The sequence below is a fragment of the Medicago sativa genome, chromosome 6 (assembly GCF_051527215.1).
Source record: "Medicago sativa cultivar Bolivia chromosome 6, Bolivia_mono, whole genome shotgun sequence".
NCBI lineage: Eukaryota > Viridiplantae > Streptophyta > Magnoliopsida > Fabales > Fabaceae > Medicago > Medicago sativa.
The window spans coordinates 85,099,985-85,122,238 of NC_140754.1; the positions used below are offsets into that span (position 1 = coordinate 85,099,985).

At 34.4% G+C, this 22,254-nt stretch overlaps 1 protein-coding gene and 2 pseudogenes across 1 annotated transcript; all 3 read left to right on the plus strand.

Annotated features, from left to right (window-relative positions):
• The first annotated feature begins 685 nt into the window (after positions 1–685).
• LOC146917618 (miraculin pseudogene) lies at positions 686–1,681 on the plus strand (annotated as a pseudogene).
• A 7,705-nt stretch (positions 1,682–9,386) lies between these two features.
• LOC146917619 (kunitz trypsin inhibitor 5-like) lies at positions 9,387–10,138 on the plus strand. The gene has a single exon (XM_085719453.1). It carries the CDS (start codon positions 9,452–9,454, stop codon positions 10,031–10,033), a length of 582 nt encoding a protein of 193 aa, XP_085575579.1. The 5' UTR covers positions 9,387–9,451; the 3' UTR covers positions 10,034–10,138.
• A 1,658-nt stretch (positions 10,139–11,796) lies between these two features.
• On the plus strand, positions 11,797–12,284 carry LOC146917620 (miraculin-like; annotated as a pseudogene).
• The last annotated feature ends 9,970 nt before the right edge of the window (positions 12,285–22,254 follow it).

The following is a 22,254-nucleotide window of genomic DNA, read 5'->3' on the forward strand; positions in this document are numbered from 1 at the left end:
TTTACCAAACACTTCAATTAGCTTATCAACTATCAGTTAACAACATCAACCATAAGTTATAAGCTATCAGCTATCCACTATTTTTATCAAACAGAACCAATATATAAAAAGAACCATGTAATCTCTAACACAACACGCAAAAGATGTAATATGCTCAAACGAAATGGCAGCGGGCAAATATGACAGTTTTGGAGGGGGAGGCAGTTGCCTTACTCGAGGCTCTTCACTTTGCTGATGCGAACAGATGGGACAGGGTTGTCTTCGAGTCCGACTCATCTACTCTAGTGCAAGCTCTATCGTCTCCGTGCCAGGGTGATTCGGAATTCTATGCTATTGTTTCTAGTATTATTTATCAGTTATCTTTACATTCCAACTTCGAGGTGAAGTTTGTTAGGAGACAAGCGAACATGGTTGCTCATAGTTTAGCTAGGGCGGCTTGTTCTTGGGCTAGTCACTGTATTTTTGATTCTTATCCTTCTTGTATTGAACATTGGATGATTAATGATAGTTAACTTTGTTTCGGTCAAAAAAAAAAAAAAGAACCATGTAATAACAATGGGAGCATCATTTAACCCCACGGAATTTTTTTTGATAGACCCCCACAGATATCTTAAAAACTATATAGTAGTTATATATTTTCTTAATAATAATCTATAATAGCTATCTATAAATTCATGGTATTCAATTCCTTAACCTTCATTCACAAGTAACCAAAACACAATTTTACTCAAACCTTGATTCACAAATAAAACAAAATGAAGAGAACATTCCTAGCTTTTGTACTTCTCATTGCCTTAACTTCACAACCTTTACTTAGTTCATCACAATCATCACCCGAAAAAGTTTTAGACATAACAGGCAAATACCTTCGAGCTAATACCTATTACAATGTTCTTTTATCCATGCCTTACACCAATTGTAAAAGTCCTGAAGGCCTAGGCCTCTCTAATAATATTGGTCAACCATGCCCTCTTGATATCATTGTTGTGAGTAGATACCAAAGTCTTCCAATCATGTTTACACCTCTTAACCTAAAAAAAGATGTTATTCGTGTCTCTTCCGACCTAAACATCATGTTTCGTTCGAATTCAAATTGTCCTTATCATACTACGGTGTGGAAGCTTGATCGGTCTGATGTTTCTAAAGGAAAGTCATTTGTTACCACGGATGGTTTTATAGGCAACCCGGGTCCACAAAGCATTAGTAATTGGTTCAAGATTGAGAAATATGTCGAGGGTTATAAACTTGTCTATTGTCCTAGTTTTTGTCCTTCTTGCAAACATGAGTGCAGAAATGTTGGGTTGTTTGAGGATGAAAATGGGAATAAACGTTTGGCTCTAAGTGATGTTCCCTACCAGGTTAAATTCGTGAAGGTTTAGTCAAATTAAGCTTGTCTTTAATCATGCACACAAGAAGAAGGAAAAAAACTATGAATAAGTGTATTTCCTTAATTTATGAGGATTCTCAGCATACACTCCTTGTCAAGAAATAAATAAGAAATATAATAAAATAAAATAAATGTTTTCTTTTAACGTTGTATGGTGAGTAATATGAACTAAATATAGCATTGAGGGGTGGCCCTCAGGGCGGGCATGTGCCCAGGGCATCATTTTGATATATAAGGACATCAAAATTATTATTTTTATGTAGTAATTAATATTTTATAGATATATTTCTTTCTGAATCATTTTGATTATGGATGAATTTTTTGTAATAAAAAATGCAAGAAGAAATACATTCAAGTAATTAAAAGAACACAATTTTACTAATTTGCCAAAACACTAAAAATCTTAGAACCGACCCTCATAACATTGCAACGGTTCCTCAAATTTCATATTCTCTTAATATTTTATCTTCTCCATCCAAAAAAGACAACGTTGACATATCTGCCACATCAGATGATAGTATCATGTGGTGTGGAGTTGTTATTTCAGCAGTACCATGTCAGTCAATTTCTAATTGATGGGCACGTAGGTATGGATGAAAACCAAGTTCAAAGGATCAAAACCAAGGAAAATAATTTAGGGACGGAAAGTGATGAAAATATTTTAATTTCACTTTTCAAAGTTAGCAATATTATTTCCTCAAAAAAAAAAAGAAGTTAGCAATATTATATCATGAGATAGGGCGACCGTCCTAAAAAAAATAAGTTTATTAAAATTAGGGCTAAAAGTTAACAAAAAAAATTAGGTGCTTATTAAGCTAAAAAAAGTTCATTCAATTTTTTTTTACTATTTATTAACAAAATTGTTTATTAATTTTTTTTAACTATGTCAGTGGGTGTTGCATTTGTAAAAAGAAGTTTTTTTTTTAAAACTACTTTAGTTTCTCAAAGTCATAAGAAAGGTTAAATGATTTAGTCATTTTATATGAAAGATATGATAAAATATATTGATGTTAATGAAGAAGACGAAAAAATAATCAAGAAGCGGGGTTAAATTTCCGGGTGGAATCACTCCTTTTTTATCCACTTAAAAATCAAATTTAAGAGAGAGAGGCAATCAATTTTTTGGAGAGTAATAGTGTATGTAAAAAAAGAAAAGGAATTAATTGGAGAGAGGATGTATCACAAATTATTGAAGAAAATATTACTAATCAAATTTATTGGCATGTGAGAGTGTATATAAAAAAATGTTCTGCATAGGTCAGTTGGTAGAGACAATGCTTCGTTATATGAAAATGTTAGAGTTCGAACACCGCACTTATTCACAATAAAAAGTGAATTCAAGCCTATAGTCTACTTGACAACAAAATTTGTGGAATAAATTGAATGCATATGACAACAAAATTTGTGGAATAAATTGAATGCATAATAAAACAAAAAAGAACTCCGAAAATTTACTACATTACTTGAACAATATTATTTTAAGTCGATATTTAAAAAGAACTGAGTGATCCCTGTGAGCTTAGCTTAGTTGCTATGAACATTGAACAATATGTAGGCCTCATGGTTCAAACCTTAGACATTCCATATATTCATCTTATAAAACTGAGCGTAATCAATAGTATATATATAAAGTAAGGTTTTTTATGCCACATGTCACTTCCACGTTTATTCTCAATATTTTTATTATTTTTTTATATTTTATTTGACATAAATATCTCAACAAACTTTTAATCTTATCCACTAAATATTTTATTTAATTTTATATTTAATTTCTAATATTTTATGTAGCCAAAATATACTATATATAATACTTTCAATATTATCCATTAAATCTTCCTTTTCTTCTTCTTCTTTTTTTTAGGAAAAGAAGTTTCAATTAGTTATTATATAATCTTTTAGCACCATATTATTCAATTAGTTTTTTCATTGAGGAAAAAAAGGTTTCGATTTGTTTTTTTGTAACTATAAATAAATGAGATTTTGTTAATCACCAAAATCACATATTTTGAGCAGAAATCGAAACTCAAACCTTCTTTTGATCTAAGCTTTTTTTTCTTCATGTTTGACAAACACCTATACTATCGTTTCTTCTACTTATGCTTAGATTTTTATTTTTATATATATAATATAAGATGGAACTAACATCTACGAGTGAGTTTACTAATTGTTTTTTTCTTTCTTTCAGGTTCTTGAACTATTGTTTCTGGTATCCATTACAAACACCTACGAGTTTCGGGTCCTTGAACTAACACCTATACTATTGTTTTCTTTTTCTTTTTCCGATTCAACAGTACCGCTCTTCTCTCCATTCTTATTCATAATTCATAATTGAGTTTGTGGCATCCATTCCTATTTTGTATTATTATTATTATTATTATTATTATTATTATTATTATTATTATTATTATTATTATTATTATTTTATTATTATTTCACCAGTTCCGTAGTTTAGCAATAGGTATTTTTGCTTATGTTGATCTTTTATGTTGTTTTGTGCGTGAATCCAGTATAGCGGACATTCATAATTGGTGCGTGTCGTTATAGCAATAGGTATTGGCATCCATTCATAATTGGTGCATGCCAATATAGCGGACACCGTGAACCCAATAGTGTATAGGAACACACAATCGTTTCTAAATAACAAACCAATCACAGTCGTTTGTATTTCTAAATCAATCAATAGTATCAATAGTATCAATCAATAGTATATATATAAAGTAAGGTTTTTATGCCACATGTCACTTCCACATTCATTCTCAATATTTTTATTATTTTTTCTATTTTTAAAAACCAATATTTTATTTAACATAAATATCTCAACAACATTTTGATCTTATCCACTCAATATTTTCTTTAAATTTTTATTGAATTTCTAATATTTTATGTAGCAGAAATATCTCAACAAACTACTCATAATTCTTTCAACTAAGTTTACATCAATCAATATCAATCAATGGTATATATATAAAGTAAGGTTTTTTATGCCACGTGTCACTTCCACGTTTATTCTCAATATTTTTATTATTTTTTTATATTTTATTTGACATAAATATCTCAAAAAACTTTTAATCTTATCCACTAAATATTTTATTTAATTTTATATTTAATTTCTAATATTTTATGTAGCCAAAATATCTCAACAAACTATATATAATACTTTCAATATTATCCATTAAATCTTCCTTTTTTCTTCTTATTTTTTTTTAGGAATAGAAGTTTCAATTAGTTATTATATAATCTTTTAGCACCATATTATTCAATTAGTATTTTCATTGAGAAAAAAAAGGTTTCGGTTTGTTTTTTTTTAACTATAAATAAATGAGATTTTGTTAATAACCAAAATCACATATTTTGAGCAGAAATCGAAACTCAAACCTTCTTTTGATCTAAGCTTTTTTTGCTTCATGTTTGACAAACACTTATACTATCGTTTCTTCTACTTATGCTTAGATTTTTATTTTTATATATATAATATAAGATGGAACTAACATCTACGAGTGAGTTTACTGATTGTTTTTTTTCTTTCTTTCAGGTCCTTGAACTATTGTTTCTGGTATCCATTACAAACACCTACGAGTTTCAGGTCCTTGAACTAACACTTATACTATTGTTTTTGTTTCAGGTCCTTGAACTAACACCTATACTATTGTTTTCTTTTTCTTTTTCCGATTCAACAGTACCGCTCTTCTCTCCATTCTTATTCATAATTCATAATTGAGTTTGTGGCATCCATTCCTATTTTGTATTATTATTATTATTATTATTATTATTATTATTATTATTATTATTATTATTATTATTATTATTATTATTATTATTATTATTATTATTATTATTATTATTATTATTTCACCAGTTTCGTAGTTTAGCAATAGGTATTTTTGCTTATGTTGATCTTTTATGTTGTTTTGTGCTTGAACCCAGTATAGCGGACATTCATAATTGGTGTGTGCCGTTATAGCAATAGGTATTGGCATCCATTCATAATTGGTGAATGCCAATATAGCGGACACCATGAACCCAATAGTGTATAGGAACACACAGTCGTTTCTAAATAACAAACCAATATCACAGTCGTTTGTATTTCTAAATCAATAGTGTATATATAAAGTATGGTTTTTTATGCCACATGTCACTTCCACATTCATTCTCAATAATTTTATTATTTTTTCTATTTTTAAAAACCAGTATTTTATTTAACATAAATATCTCAACAACATTTTGATCTTATCCACTCAATATTTTCTTTAAATTTTTATTGAATTTCTAATATTTTATGTAACAAAAATATCTCAACAAACTACTCATAATTCTTTCAACAAAGTTTACATATACGATCTTATTTTATGATTAAAAGACTTCAATTTGTTTATTTGTTTTTAGGAAAAGAAGCTTCAATTAGTTATTACTAATCTTTTAGCACTATATCATTCAATTAGTTTTTATGTTTGAGGAAAAAAAATGTTCGATTAGTTTTTTTTTTGATAAAAAAAAGGTTCGATTAGTTTTTTTTTGATAAAAAAAGGTTCGATTAGTTATTATGTTATCTTTTAGCAGCATATTCTAATGCAAATGTTAACTATAAATAAATAAATTTTCGTTAATCACATATTTACATATTTTGAGCACAAGCAGAAACTCCAAACCTTCTTTTCATCTAACATTTTTCCTTCTTCAGGTTTGCCAAACACCAATTTTATTATTTCTCATACATATATTTTGATATATATATATATATATATATATATATATATATATATATATATATATATCAACCACTTTCTTCCCTTTCAGTCGATTTTTCTCTCTCATACGCATGGGCCACGAAACAAACCCATGACCACATGTTTAAAGGGACCCAAAACTATTATCACTTGCACTAATTCATTATTGATTTTGTTACACTTTTTATTCTTGCATTAGACATTCATCTCATCATTTATATTTATTTTTATGATATTATTATAATTGTAAATTTAAATAAATTCAATCTAATATACTGACACGTCTATTCGTGCACACAAACTTATAAAACTTATTTAATATCTAACCCGGACAACGCCGGGTCTCTAAACTAGTTAGCATTAATAGTAAACAAGCGTGGTTTTTTTTTTTTGAGAGAAATAAAGTTATAGCATTTCATTCATCAATATGTGTTCAATACAATATGGTATTTCTACCACTATTTGGGAACTAGCTGATAACAAGGCTGCTTTTGCTAAGTTATGAGCAACCTCGTTTGCTTGTCTCCGCACAAACTCGACACGTGAGTTTACATAAAAATTGCTACAGAGAGATTTACAATGTTCAATGATATTCCCAAATTCAGTGACATCGCAGTTTAGGGAACTAAAACCATCAACCACTCTCTTTGCATCCAACTCAAAATGCACAGGTCCTAAGCTTAAATTATGCACCCAATCTAAAGCATACAAGAGTCCTAAAGCTTCACCAATGTGCACTTCACAAATGGGACTGAAGCATACTTGTTTAGCCAGAACAAACGTACCATTTTCATCCCTGATACACATTCCTATTCCAACCATATTTGAAGCCTCAGAAAACGATGCATCAATATTACATTTAAATCGACCTGGACTTGGCTTCACCCATTTGACATTATGCGCTCGTTGTTGATGGGTAGGTGAAGCTCCCCGAATGAGTTTTGCTGAATTCCAGTCCTGCAACATAGTCTTTGCACGATCAAAAACAAATACCTGTGCATCAACCACTTCGTTCCATATTTTGTTGTTTCGTTGCTTCCAAATACTCCATAAAATACAACAAAACATAGCTGCCTCTTCACTTGCCAGCACCTGTAAGGAACTAAATATAACCCCTTCTGCACTTTGTTGATGATTAAATAAATTACTAACAGCAGGGAAGCCGTTCCACATTTTCCAAATAGCCATGCTGTTAGAGCATTGAAACAGTAAGTGCAGGCTGTCTTCTTCATTCAAACTACATAAGGCACAACTAGTTGTGCAATTCACACCTTTGTCACGAAGTCTGCTACGTGTGGGGAGGCAATTTCTGCAGATGCGCCAAATCAGATTTTTTATTTTAGGTGGCACTTTGAGCTTCCATACTAAGTCCCAATAACCTTGCACTTTAAAATGTGAAGTGTCTAACAACTCGTTCATACATAAGCGGTAAGCACTTCGAACGGAATATTCACCGTTATTTTCCTTCTTCCATATCAGCCTATCTTCATGCACTGAAGGATATAAAGGTGTGTTGATAATATGCTCCACAACCTGGTTATTGAAAACTGAATGCAGAAAAGGCAGATTCCAAGACTTATCGTTCGGTAAAAGACAATCTGAAACACGCAGGTTAGCTAGTGTGGCCGCAACATCCTCAAGAGGGTATAAAGTAACATTATCCTTCATCCAATAATTATTCCAGGATAGATGTACCATTTCCAATTTTCCACCTACTACCAGCTTTGAGAATGAATTTAGAGTTGCATATACTCCTCCAAACAAAACTTGGGTTATGCCCTATAGTTGCTTCCAGAAAATTACACCGGGGAAAGTATCTGTAAACAAGCGTGGTTGTAAACCGATATTAATATTAGCGTTGGTTCACCAAAATGGAGAACGAATTGACTACTTTTAATAATTTAAATATGTTTTCATAAATAAAATATATTTTTAATAATTTAAATATGTTTTCATAAATAAAATATTTTTAAAATATGTAGCAGAATATAAATATAGTTCAATCCGTATGATATTACAGTATACAAAGATTGAAATTTAAACTATGTATTTCTTACTTATTCATCTTAGTATTCAAAGACGGTGGTGCGACGAGTTAACCTCCGCACCACCGGCGGCCCCTTTTCTTCTCCGGTGATCCTTGCTTCAGATCTACTCTTGGTTCGTCGCCGTTCTTTGTGTTCGTCGTCGTACGCAAGTTTGTGTTAGAGTTGTTGCAAGCTGGGGTTTCTTCCTCTTCTGCGCCGGAAGTTTTGGGGTTGCGGTCGTAGGTGGCGCCACCGTTGTTGTTCATGTTCTATTCCGGGTGGCTTTTTGGTTGCGACGGATCTGTTTGTGCTTTCTGTTTTTGTTTGTGTGATGTTCTGTTTGTTTGTTTTCGCTTTGTTTCCAAGAAGTTGAAGCTGCTGGAGGTTTGATCCAGATCTTGGTTTGTTGTTAATCTTCAATCTGGATTTTCTAGATTTAAGATTTGGTTACATAAAGTTCTGTTCATCTGTGTGGATTTGATTCAACAAATGTTGCTCGAAAGAGTTTGGTATGTAGTCGCTCCGTGTTGGCGGTAGTAGTCGTTAATCTTACCTTCAGAACTATTTCATCCGTCACGGCTGTGCCGTAGGTGGACTGTATTTGTCGTTTGTTCATTGATTTGGACTTCGACTGGATTGATTTGGCCCGAAAGGGCGCTTTGACTTGCTGATGTTTTTAGGGAGCTGATGGACCTTGGATCGTTTCTGTGTTGGCAGACGATTCATACGCCTACCTTGATACTCTAAGCATTCACTCAGCGTTTTTTTGCAGTTCGGTTTCGTATCCATACGTGGGTTCGCTGGGTTGTCCGTAGTAGTGTTGTTTAGAGTTGGTTTCTTTACCACTTGTGTATTGATTGTTGTATCACCCGTCAGGGTTTGTATATGTGGTTATCTGGGTCAGGTTCATGTCCCCCAGTCTTGTACTTCCTTTTTATTTTAATTCAATTTCTATTAGGACTTAAAAAAAAAAAATCTTAGTATTGAATTTTTGGCCAATTACATCTTTGACATAAAAAATATAGAAATATAGTCCATCGATTTGCTACACGACACTATCGGCTACGAACTAAGTATTATAGGGCACCCAGAGATTTTGAAGACACGGTTCTTAAATATTCAATTTCAAATACAACAACTAATTATGTTGGCCAATTGTATTGTCAAATTAATGATCACAAATCTACCATGAAAATTTTATGAATCTATATAGAAATCGTAATAGCAACTATAAATAATTCAATATATATCTCCCATCAACTCCATTCAAAACCAAAACAAACACAAACCACTTAAAACACATAGATACTACAATGAAGAGCACAACAATGCTAGCACTTTTCCTTCTCCTTGCCTTGTCCTCCCAACCACTACTTGTAACATCTAAAGCATCGCTCAGTCAAGTCCTTGACGTATCGGGGAAGAAGCTTCGAACTGATTCCGATTACTACATCATCCCGGCGAATGGTGGAGATATTTCCCTTGAAAGTTCTATTGGTGAACCTTGCCCTCTTCATGTAGTAGTTGTGAAACAAAGACAAGGCCTTGGTTTTCCACTAAGGTTGGCACCTGTTAAAGGTGAGATTCGTGTCTCCACTGATCTCAATATAATGCTAGGTAATGGTGATGATAGGTGTCCTAACTATTCAGTAGCGTGGAAGATTGGTCCTTATTCTAAGGAAGCAACATTTTTGACAACTAATGGTTCGAATTCAATCGATAGTTGGTTCAAGATTGAGAAGTATGAGGATGCTTATAAATTGGTCTATTGCCCTAATGTGTGTCCTTCATGCAACCATGTATGCAAAGATATTGGGATTTATAAGTATAAGAATAGGGAAATGCGTTTGGCTCTCACTAATGTTCCCCTCAAAATCAAGTTTCAGCAAGCTTGATCAATGGCAACAACTTATATGTTTATAAGGATTATTGAGTTTGATTTTCCTTGTGGAGAATAAAAATATATGAATGAATAAATATGATTGATCTATGCTTTTCTATGTTTGTTGCAACTTTTAAATTTCATTTTGTCTAAATTATTTGATATCTTGTAGTAGTAATTATGGAGACCAACCTCTCAACTTTTATCATATCACAAAAATTATAAGGATATTTCTTAAGACTTTTAATTTAGTTGCACTCTCATAGTTCCAATTCAAATTCACAATCACTGATTAAACTGAAAGTTACTCAAATTATCTCATCCAAATTGTTGTTTTTGGATTTTCAAACTGTTGTATTTGAATTTTAAAATTCTTTTTTTGAAAAAGAATATCTACCGAAGTTGTTAATAAGTTAAGTCACGACTAGGTAGCTCTCTTTAAGACGTTTCGTGGCACTGACCAAAGTTGTGCAAGGAGGACTATCAACCACGTCGCCTCTAGGATAAAACAAGCCCAGCTACAACTGTGTGGTTAACTACTGCACTGTAGAAAACCGTTCGAGTTTTACACCCTCAAATATGGTACTAAGATCACTCTTTAATACTGAAACCACTTTAATATGGTATTGTTACCTCTCTGTTATGGTGCTGAGACCACTCCAATATGGTGTTATCACCATTCTAACTTTAAGTTCTCCAAACTATCAATATGACACTACAACCACTCAAGTATTTAAAATTAAATACCGCAATTTAAACACTACAAATGTGTGTGCTCTATTTTTTGTGGGACCCCCACACCCTATTTTTTCAATTCACACAACATTATATGAAATTATAATTACTTGATGTTTAATCTTCCAATTTTTCTTCCAACATCACACCAATGTTCCAACACATATTCTATAATTTTAGCACTGAAGAACAAATTGTTTTTCAATCCTTAAAAAAAAAAATTGTTCTTCAAGATCAATTTATATATACTTCTTCCTTTATTCCTTTTATTCTATACTAAGTGTTGCTCCAAAAAGGCTTGGCGGCGCAGCTTATTGCTTGCTTCCCTTCTATTCAAGTGTAAATAATAGTTTATATATATAATATACAAATAACAAAAAGTTTAAAAATAAATATCGTTTTACTTTTTTTAATATAGTATTAATTATTTTATATTGACTCTATTCATAAGTTAAAAAATTATGTTGTTGGTAGCAGCCACGAGTTACCCTGGATGAATAAGTTTTTTGAAATATATATGTACATGTGTTGCTAAATGAATTGAATTTTTATTCTAGTTTAGTAAAAAGAAATACCTTGAGACAGGTTGAAATGAAGATTATCTACTCCAAATATTTGCATGGGAAATGAGTTTCTACTCCAAATATTTGCATGGGAAATGAGTTTTAGATTACTACATCCTTCCGGGGAAGCCATTTATTCTCATGTCATTGACGGATTGTGGAAGATTGATCCTTTTTCTAAAAAAGAATTTTGGAGAAATTTCGAATTTGGATGATTTGAGAGAGATTTTGGAGATTTTAGATGTAAAAGAAAAAATGAGTTGTTGTCTGGTCTTTAAAAGGACACGCATCGTGACTTAACCCATGATGGGTGCAACGTGACTTAACTCACGCAGATGTATAACCAACGTGACTTAAGACACGCTATGTTTATCACCTGCGTGAGTTAACTCGCGATGAGGTTATTTTTGGAAGTGCGGTTGGGAGTGAGCAAACCGTGACGGGAGAAGAGCACTTTTCTTGAGCTAATACCAATTAAAATGTTCTTTCATCCATGCCTTACACCAATAGTAGAAGTCCTGAAGGCCTAGGTCTCTCCAGCTATATTGGTCAGCTATATGTACCCTCGTGATGCTATTGTTGTGAGTAGATACCAAAGTCTTTCAATCAGGTTTACACTTAACACATCCTAACAAAAAAAAAAGGTGTTATTTATGTCTCTTCCGACCTAAACATCATGTTTCGTTCGAATTCGTGTGGAAGCTTGATCGATTTGATGTTTCTAAGAGAAAGTCGTGTACTACCACAAATGGTTTTACTGGCAACTTGGGCCCACATAGCATTAGTAATTGGTTCAAGATTGAGAAATACGTCGAGGGCTATAAACTTGTTTATTGTCCTAGTGTTTGTGCTTCTTGCAAACATGAGTGCAAAAATGTTGGTTTGTTTGAGGATGAAAATTCTAATAAATGTTTAGCTCTCAGTGACGTTCCTTACCAAGTTAAATTCGTGAAGGTTTGTCTTTAATCATGCACACGAGAAAAAGAAACTATCAATAAGTGTCCGAGCAATGCTAAATATCGCGACCATTTTTCCCACGAAAGCATCCCGACTTTGCAATCAACCAATTAAAAGCAAGCATCAGCCGCAAATCATTGTGAGCAGTTGCAGTATTTTTGTGCCAGCTAGTTAGCTTTTATCTTCAGGATGCATTCGCGATCACATTTGTTGGGATACATATTATTTCCGTTTCCTTAATTTATGAGGATTCTCATAAGCTTCGTTGTTAACATATAAAAAATATAATTAAATAAACTAAATGTTTTCCTTTAACGTTGTATGGTGAGTTTTCTTTAGTGCAAGTTTCTATAATATGAACAAATATAGCATTGCAATGCTCTCTTTAATGTCATCTCTTCATCCAAAAAATTATCGTAACAACAAGAAAAAGATATTTACCGCAAGACATTTAAGTGCAATATGATATAATACGTTTTTTTCAAATGTTAATTTTTTTTGAGTGAGAATGATTACAGATTTTTCGGTTACATTTAAAATATGATTTATTGTGTTGGGTGATTTCGTTTTTTATGGACATACTCAACATCTCGACACACCAATATTCCTGAACTACTTTGGTTGGGAGAATTTGTTTTTTCAAAAATATGTGATTCACCAAAAGAATCACAAGAGAATCATTTTTCATTCTAAGAAACTGTCTACTATGAAGATGTACAAAGGACATGTAGATCTGGATGACCTTTGGAAGAATAAATACTATTTTTAGTTTTAGAGGATCTTCCAGACCAACAAAGTGCCAACCATTTGTGCTTACCTTGAAAAAATATGAGCCACAACCTAGTTCAAAAGTCTCAACTACCACTCCGTCAATTCTTTGTCGGGTCTCAAAAGATAGTTCATCACACATTTCATCCCGCCTCAAAAGTAGCCCAAGTCACAACTACCTTGATAGTTGTCATCCAAGCGAAAGACGAGTTGCTTAGGGAGTATATCAAGTACTGGTTCACCAAGGAAATCGTGCTGGTTGGTACGACAGAGGGATGACTGAATGAATGTGTTCTTGCTCGAGAAAGAATTGTGGGAGGGATCCAGGGACGGATGCAGGCACAAGAGTGTGTGGGCTTGTGCCTGCACTAAATTTTGGAATTTTTTTTTTTAGGTGGTAGAAATATAGTAATATATAGTTATAGTTGAAATGTTGAGTGTGTGGGCTTGTGCCTGCACTAAATTTTGAAATTTTTTTTTTTAGGTGGTTGAAATTTTGAAATTTTGAAATTTTTTTTAAAAGTTTATCTTGTAAAAGTTTATGCATGTATGCATGTATGCATGAATGCATGATTATGTTCAAGTTCGGAGAAAACATGGTGGGTTGAAGTTCAAAGTCGAGGAGTCACGGGTGGACATGGTGTCCGGTGAAACTAGGGCTTTAGGAGATAGTAACCGGGTTCTAAAAAGGTTCCCAAGTCGCAACCTCTCCGACGTATATCACGGTGTCACGAGACAACACTCGCTCCATGATTATACATAAGAAGGTCTAACTTGAGTGTAGTATCGCGTGACGACTAAAACTCGAGACAACACTCGGTTTAGCCTCCGCACTACGTCCTAGAAAATGGCCATGGATGGGTTTGGTTATCTACGGTTCATAGCGTCATAGAACAATTAGAAGTAAAGTGCCTAAACGCGACAACACGCGCCGACAACATCACCTCCAAAATGCCTTAGCTATGTGGGATTGATCGCATAATCCAAAACACGAGGCAACCCCCGGAATGAATTGTCGATTATATCCCTCCTAAATCCTAAGTTCACTCAGCCCGGGTGCAGGACTTTTGATATTCTCACCCCACACGTTTGCAAGAAATTAAACATTTATTCACGTAAGAAAGCAAGTAAAAGAAACAAGTAAAAATACAAGCGCAAGCGTGGAAATAAAGACTAGGCGTAACTCTCGAATCTCCCCAGTGAAGTCGCCAGCTGTTTTATCTTGGTTTTCGGGTGTCAAACATTGATTACGTTTGAACCTTTTAAACCGGTGATATCTCATTTTTTCTTGGGAAGGGAAAAAGTAAGCAAAACCCTTGAGAATCGAGGTCCGGGAGTTGTTTTCGCTACGGGAAGGTGTTAGGCACCCATAACGACTATAGTAACCTATAGGAACCGTCTTTAATTTCTACGCGCGCGCTTTATTTTTAAATGCTATTTGAAAATGTTATTTACACCTGGAAGTTACTAAATGAAGAATTGGAGGGAGAAGAATGTTTTTGGATTTTTATTTTAGTTGAATTGAAGGAATTTTGTTCCTTGCCTACGTACCCGTTTAAGGGATCAAATCCACCGTAGTTCTCTCTCAAAAAATGTTTTTGTTTTTGTTGGTTGATTTTAAGTTTGAAAATGGATTTTGAAGAATAGAAAGAGGCCTCAAGGGCATGAGATTAAGAAATAGTGAGGTTGAATTAGTGAATTGCAAAAGAAGTCAAAGTTTGATTATTTTCATTGAAATTTGATTAAGAAAATGGAAAAGAAAATACAATGGGATATTGGATCCCAAGGTTTATTTGGAAAAGGTTTGTGTGAAGTTGTTCACATTTGTTTGGAAAATTGGTTTTTTCTAAGCATAAGTCCTAGGCATTCATCTAAACATACAATCCTAAACATACATCTAAACATGCATATTCTAGCTACTTAGTGATGTGTGTGCATGTGTCGGTGCTTGTGTCGGTGTACATTTTTAGAGTCCATTGTCCTTTACATCATACCCTAGATACATTCTATGGCCTCTTTGCCAAGAAATTAAAAGCATGAAAGAATATTACAAAATTTCCTAAGTGTTTACATTCTAACTTTTGGTACAAATTAAGTTGCAAGAAAGAAAATAGAGATGAAAATGGGATGCAATGATGATGCTTATGGTGAATGTGAAATATGAAATGAAAAGGTTAGTAGCATAAGGCAATATCAAAGAAGTGAAGTAAGAGAAATACTAGAATATAAAAGATAGAAAATAAGTGCAAATATGGCTAAAATTTGTTCATAAAATGCAAGAACCAAGTGACCTATAATTCTCACATTCCAATTACATTTTAAAGGTTTAGAAACAAGTTTTGGAATGGGCATTAAGGCTACATGATTTACTTGACATTTTTAAAACAAATTTGGAGCATATTTACATTATTTAACTACCTAATGACTTGTAAGCTAAGTAACCTACCAAAACTCACAATTAGGCAACAAAATTAAACACAAACAGTAGCTAAAATCCTATGAACTCAAGTAGTATAGGTCACCAACATTCATCAAGCAAATTGGATTAAAATCAAGTAAATTTTCATTCATTTTTGGCACAAAATATAACAAAAATACCAAGAAAATTAGCACCTTATTTTTTTTACCAATTTTAACATGTGAAAATTATCACAAAATGCTACAAAAATATCAAGAAGCCTATGTGAATTTTTTTTAGGAATTTTTAAAGGTTTTTAGGACTAAAAAGTGCAAGAAAGTTGCTAATTCCAACAAAAATAAGGAAAAATGCTATACATATTTTTTTTTATCAAATTTTACCATGTAAGATGTCATAAAAATATCAAGAATATCATCAAGAACCTATGGAAATTTAATTGGAATTTTTAAAAGATTTTTGAACATGCAGGGGGTATGAACAGCAGATTTTAGCAAGAAACAACACAGGGGTGGGGGGCGCAAAGAGCAGGCAGGGTATAAAACAGTTATTGGGCTAAAAATGAAGAGAATGGACCGGGTTAGGGTTGAAGGAACGGGTTGAACCGGCTTGAATGCATATATAATCAAGAAACCGGTCCAACCCTCCATTTTTAACCTCCCTTCTCTCTCTAAGACCAAACCTAGAGAGAGAGAGTCTGCAGATGATTCTCTCTTCTCCGATGAGACCTTCCTTCTCCGACGTGGTGGCCCACGGTGGCGCCGCCGCGTCGGAGTCTCAACCTTCTCCGATCTGAGAACTAAGTACATCTTTTTAAAGCTCTTTCTCTCCTCTTCATTATTTTGGAAACGTTTTCTTGAAAGCAAGTTCAGATCGGAGTAGATCTAGGATTGAATCATTCGGTTCTTATGTTTTCAAACTTCATGAAACGAAACCCTAACATGTTCTATTTTCTCTCCTGATTACGAATTTGAACTCGTATTTGAAAACGAACGGTGAATCTTCGGGATTTTTTTCAAATTAGGGTTTCGTTTTGGATTTTTGATTTCTTCGAAACTTTCGCTTTGATTCACCGTTTATTTTCAACCTTGAGTCTTCGATGATGATTTGAAGTGTAAACGAGAGGATTCTTTGAATATACCTGGATTTAATGGAGGTTCGAACGAAATCTTTGAGAAAACCTTCGATTCTTCTTCTTCTCTCTTTCTTTGACTGTGATCGTGTGAATCCAATGGATTTGCACTTGAATTGCAGTCCTTACAGTTCGATGATGATGATTCTTTGAAGAATCTCTGAGAACCAGCACGAAATCCACTTCGATGTTGCTCAACCGAAGATTCTGGAAACTTCTTTTTGCGCGTGATTTTGCTGATTTCTTTGTGTTCTATGGAATTGAAGTGATTTTGATGAATGTAATGGTTTCGTGATGTTGAATTTGGTAAAGGACTGAAGGATTTGGTGATGAATTTGTTGTTTGGGAGTGTAACTGAATCGGTTAGGGTTTGAAGATTCGTTGAATCTTCAAGCTGTTCTTGAACTTTTCTGGGTTTGATCTGTTTTGTGAAGTGAGAGAAACTGAAATGTGTTTGTGATGATTTTTGATGAGTTGGCGTGAAGTGTGTGGTTCTGCAATGATTGAAGCCTTTTTATAGGCTGACACCTGTGCCTGAGACCCAGTAATAAGCTGACACGTGTTATGAAATGATGATCTGGACAAAATTGGGACAAAAGGACCAAACTGCAAATTCTTAAAACTAAAGACCCAATCTGCAAATTCAAAGAAATTATTCTGCAAATTTAAAAACTTAAAAAATAAGAATTTTCGAAATAAAGGACTAAAAAAATATCTGAGACTAGGAAAAGGACCAAAATGCAAAATTTTTTGGGAATTTGGGACTTGGAATGAAAAAAGTAATAAAACTAAAATAAAATTGGAATAAAAAGGGTAAATTGACTAAACGTAAAGTGAAACGTCTAAAATTTGACAAAATGGACTAAAACGAACCAATGGCCTAAATGAGGTACTTCAAAGTACCTCTCTGCCGAAATTTCATGTGAAATGACCAAAATGCCCCTGGGGGCTAAAATGACTAAAAATGACTCAGATATGAATTTTAAAATGGATTTTTAACAAGGAATTGAATCAAAGACTCATACAAGCAACATTAAAAGACTCAGAGACAAATTTTAGGATTTAAACAGGACTTTAACACATGAAAAGACTAAAATGCCCCTAGGGGCAAAACTGCCTCAAGATGACTTCAAACGCAATTTTTGAACTGGATTTTGACATAGAATTGAAACAGAGACTTATTCAAACTACTTGAAAGGACTCAAACAAATCTTTAAAAGACTGAAAGAACTTTTGACATAGGAAATGACTAAAATGCCCCTAGGGGCTATACTGACTAAAAAAATGACTTAACTGATATTTTTGAAATGAATTTTGACATGAGATTGAAACAAGGGCTTATACAAACCAATTTAAAAGACTCAAACAATTTTCAAAGATTAAAATGAGTTGAATGCAGGAAATGACTAAAATACCCTTTTATGTGAATTTTGCAAATAACATTGAAATAAAATGCAGAGAAAGATGCAATTGATCAGAGACATATCAAATGACTTATAATGCAAGAAAAGAAGAATTAAACAAGTATTTTTAGGTCCAAAATTAGGGTATAACAGCTGCCCCTATTTAAGTTTCTTTGTCCGGAGGGTCAAGAGACGAAGTCTTTGAGTTGACGGGACGAAGATACTTAAATATTAACATTTGCACTGCTTTTGGACATAAAAATACACTTTCAGATTTTTCAAACAAGCACGAATGCCATGCAACATTTCATTTATGAATGCAAGACAATCGAACCGGAATCTACGGGCTGTGTCACACCACCAAGGGATTTATAGACATCAAGGTAGAAAGAACGGGCAACAAATAGACAGGTACAAGCTGCTCTTGGGATCGAACTTGGCACTTGACCGGAAACATAGACATATAGGCAGATACAAGCTGTTCTTTGGATCGAACTTGACACTTGATCGGAAGCATAAACATATAGGCAGATACAAGCGGTTCTTTTGGATCGAACTTGACACTTGGTTGAAGGTACAAACAGATAGGCAGACACAAACTGTTCTTTTGGATTGAACTGGCTGTTTGGCTGGAGACATAGACAAAAGGGTTGATACAAGCTGTTTCTTTGGATCGAACTTGCTTGTTGGATTATCACCACATCATGTGGGAGAGTGCAGACTGTTCTCTTAGAACGAACTTGTCGTTTGACCGATAACAAAGCATAAGCTGGGTACAAACTGTTCTTCAGGTTGAACTTGCCGTCTGACTGATAACAAAGCATAAGCTGGGTACAAACTGTTCTATCGAACTTGCCGTTTGACCGATAATAGAACATAAGCTGGGTACAAACTGTTCTATCGAACTTGCCGTTTGTCCGGAAGCATAGGTATATAAGCAGGTACAAGTGGTTCTTTTTTGGATCGAACCTGGCGCTTGACCAGTAACAAGATACAAATTGAAAGTCTGGTTTAACAAGATACCAATTGAGGGTAAATTGTCATTGACTTAATTTGAAAGTAGACATGACCATTTTTGTTGGCCCAAGAGTAAATTGACATTGATTTGAATTGAGAATTGACATCGACATTGACATTGACATTGACATTGACATTGGCTTGGCAATTGAAATTGACATTGACAATGACATTGACATTGGCATTGGATATTTGACATTGACATTTGACATTGACATTGGCATTGACATTTGACATTTGACATTGGATATTCGACATTGACATTTGACATTGACATTTGACATTTGACATTTGACATTTGCATTTGACATTGACATTGGATATTGACATTTGACATTTGACATTGACATTGACATTGGATTTGAAATTGGAAATTGACATTGGAATTGGATTGAAATTGGAATTTTGACATTGGGATTGGATTGGAAATTGACATTGAAATTGACATTGGAATTGGAAATTGGCATTGGAATTGGAATTAGAGATTAGCATTGGAATTGGAATTGGAGATTGACATTGACATTGTCACTGGATGTCAACATTGGAATTGGAGATTGACATTGACATTGTCATTGGATGTCAACATTGACATTGTTATTGGAGTTGAGATTGCTTCGAATTCGACATTTGACATGGTTTGGAATTGAGATTGGAAGGTTGAGATTGCATCGAATTTGACAATTGACATTGAGTTGAATTTGACAGTTTGACATTGAAATTGAGGTTAGGATTGACATTGGAGATTGGAAATTGCCTCGAATTTGACAGTCGACATGATTGGAATTGAAGTTGGAGAGTGGAAACTTGCATTGAATTTGGCAGTTGAAAGTTGGATATGCAACATGTATGTATGGTATAGCAAGATTATTGGATGTATGAGCACATAAAATGCATGATTATGCATGTATGAATGCTTGAAATGCATGATTGATTGGCAGTTTGACAGAGAAGTTTCACAAAGGCAGACAAAACATTGGAAGATTGGGCACGTAGTGGCTCGTGCTGCGACATATTCACAGGGGAAAAAACTCTTTTGGAGAGACCGTCGTCGGGAGACGTATCGAAACCATGGCTGAGGGCAATAAAACTTGTAAAGGAGGGACCCTTGGAAAGTCCTTGGATACAGGTCGCCGTTGCTAGGCGTGTCAGTGCTGGGTAAATATTGGATGTTCGCATCTGTGGTCAATGCTTTTTTAATATTCCATTCTTTCATTTTTCATTTTCAAACCCCACTTTTGCCTGAACCGCCCTTTCGGGTTTTCGATTCACCGGGGAATAGGTTCTTTGCATTGCCCCATTTTTGCCTGAATTGCCTTCATAGGTTGTCAATCAGCGGGGTGCTCATTTTTGCCTAAGCCGCCCTTTCGGGTTTTCAACTTAGCGAGCTCTTTATTTGTATTCTTTTCATTTTTCATTTTCATTCTGTTTTTTCATTCTTGCCATCGACCACAGATCATCCTGGGGAGTAACCTGCTTGCAACATGTATTGAAATGGACATTGACATTCATTCATTCATGCATGTTTCATTGAAATGTACTTTATTGCTCAGGTTTGCTTTCAAAATAGACAGAAAAAGATTTTTCAATTTTCAAAAATGTTTGTTTCAGACATTAACATTATCAAAATAGACAGAAAATGTTTTGCATATAGCATTGAAAGTAGAAAGAAAAATAGAGTTTCAAACAATAGAAAGGCTCAAATTGACGTAGAAGAGTGAGGGTCAGCCAAGGGCATGACTTCACGGATTTACAAAGTTTGGAAAATGGTAATTTTATTGGTTGGTGATACATTGAACACGATGACCGCTACATTTCATAGAAATTTTGAATCCACAAGTACAGAAGCCTCTGATGAAGACGATCGTTTGACAGTTGTAGATGCCCCAAGGGGTGATGGTGATTTGCCAGATATAGTTACTTGTCTTTATTGTCAACCTCATTTTTGCATGAACCGCCCTTTCGGGTTTTCGGCTCATCGAGGCGCTCATTCTTGCCTGAGTTGCGCACAACTTCAGCGAGCTTTTTCATATTCATTTTTTTTGTCCCTAACTTTTGCCTGGATCGCCCTTTCGGGTTTTCGATCCACCGGGAAGCGCATTTTTGCCTAGGCCGCCCTTTCGGGTTTTCGACCTACCACGCTGTTCTTTTCTTTTTAGACAAAGTATTTCTTGACTATATCGGCATTGACAGGATTTGGGAGTTCAACACCATCCATGTGTGTAAGAATCAAAGCACCACCAGAGAAAGCCTTCTTGACAACATAAGGACCTTCATAGTTAGGTGTCCACTTGCCCCTTGGGTCGGGTTGCTGACTTAGTCTTCTTTTCAATACAAGTTCGCCTTCCTTGAATTCCCGAGGTCGGACTTTCTTGTCAAAAGCATTCTTCATTCGCACTTGATACAACTGTCCATGAGCCATAGCATCCATACGTTTCTCCTCAATCAAATTCAATTGGTCATACCGACTTTGACACCATTCAGCCTCAGTTAACTTTGCTTCCATGATCACTCGAAGAGATGGAATCTCTACTTCCAGAGGGAGAACTGCTTCCATGCCATACACAAGAGAGAAAGGAGTTGCCCCGGTTGAACTGCGCACTGTAGTGCGGTAACCATGCAAGGCAAACGGTAGCATTTCATGCCAGTCTTTGTAAGTAGTGACCATCTTCTGAACAATCTTCTTGATGTTCTTGTTAGCGGCCTCAACTGCACCATTCATCTGAGGTCTATAAGGAGAAGAGTTGTGATGTTCAATTTTGAATTCTTCACATAAAGCTTGCATCATACTATTGTTCAGATTGGAACCATTGTCAGTGATGATCTTGTTGGGAACACCATATCGACAGATGATATTATTCTTGATAAACTTGACAACCACTTGTTTGGTCACATTGGCATAGGAAGCAGCTTCAACCCACTTGGTGAAATAGTCAATTGCCACTAGAATGAAACGATGTCCATTGGAAGCTTTCGGTTCAATTCTTCCGATCATGTCAATGCCCCACATAGAGAAGGGCCATGGGGAAGATATAACATTGAGAGCGTGTGGAGGCACATGAATCTTGTCAGCATAAGTTTGACACTTGTGGCATCTCTTAGCATGTTTGTGGCAGTCACGCTCCATAGTTATCCAGTAATAGCCGGCTCTTAATAGTTTTCTTGACATGGTGTGACCCGATGTGTGGGTCCCAAAAGTACCGTCATGTACATCATGCATCAATTTCTCAGCTTCTTGTTTATCAA

Bases quoted from the DNA above. Each gene is read 5' to 3' on its own strand.
- LOC146917619 (XM_085719453.1), top strand. From the start codon at position 9,452: ATGAAGAGCACAACAATGCTAGCACTTTTCCTTCTCCTTGCCTTGTCC.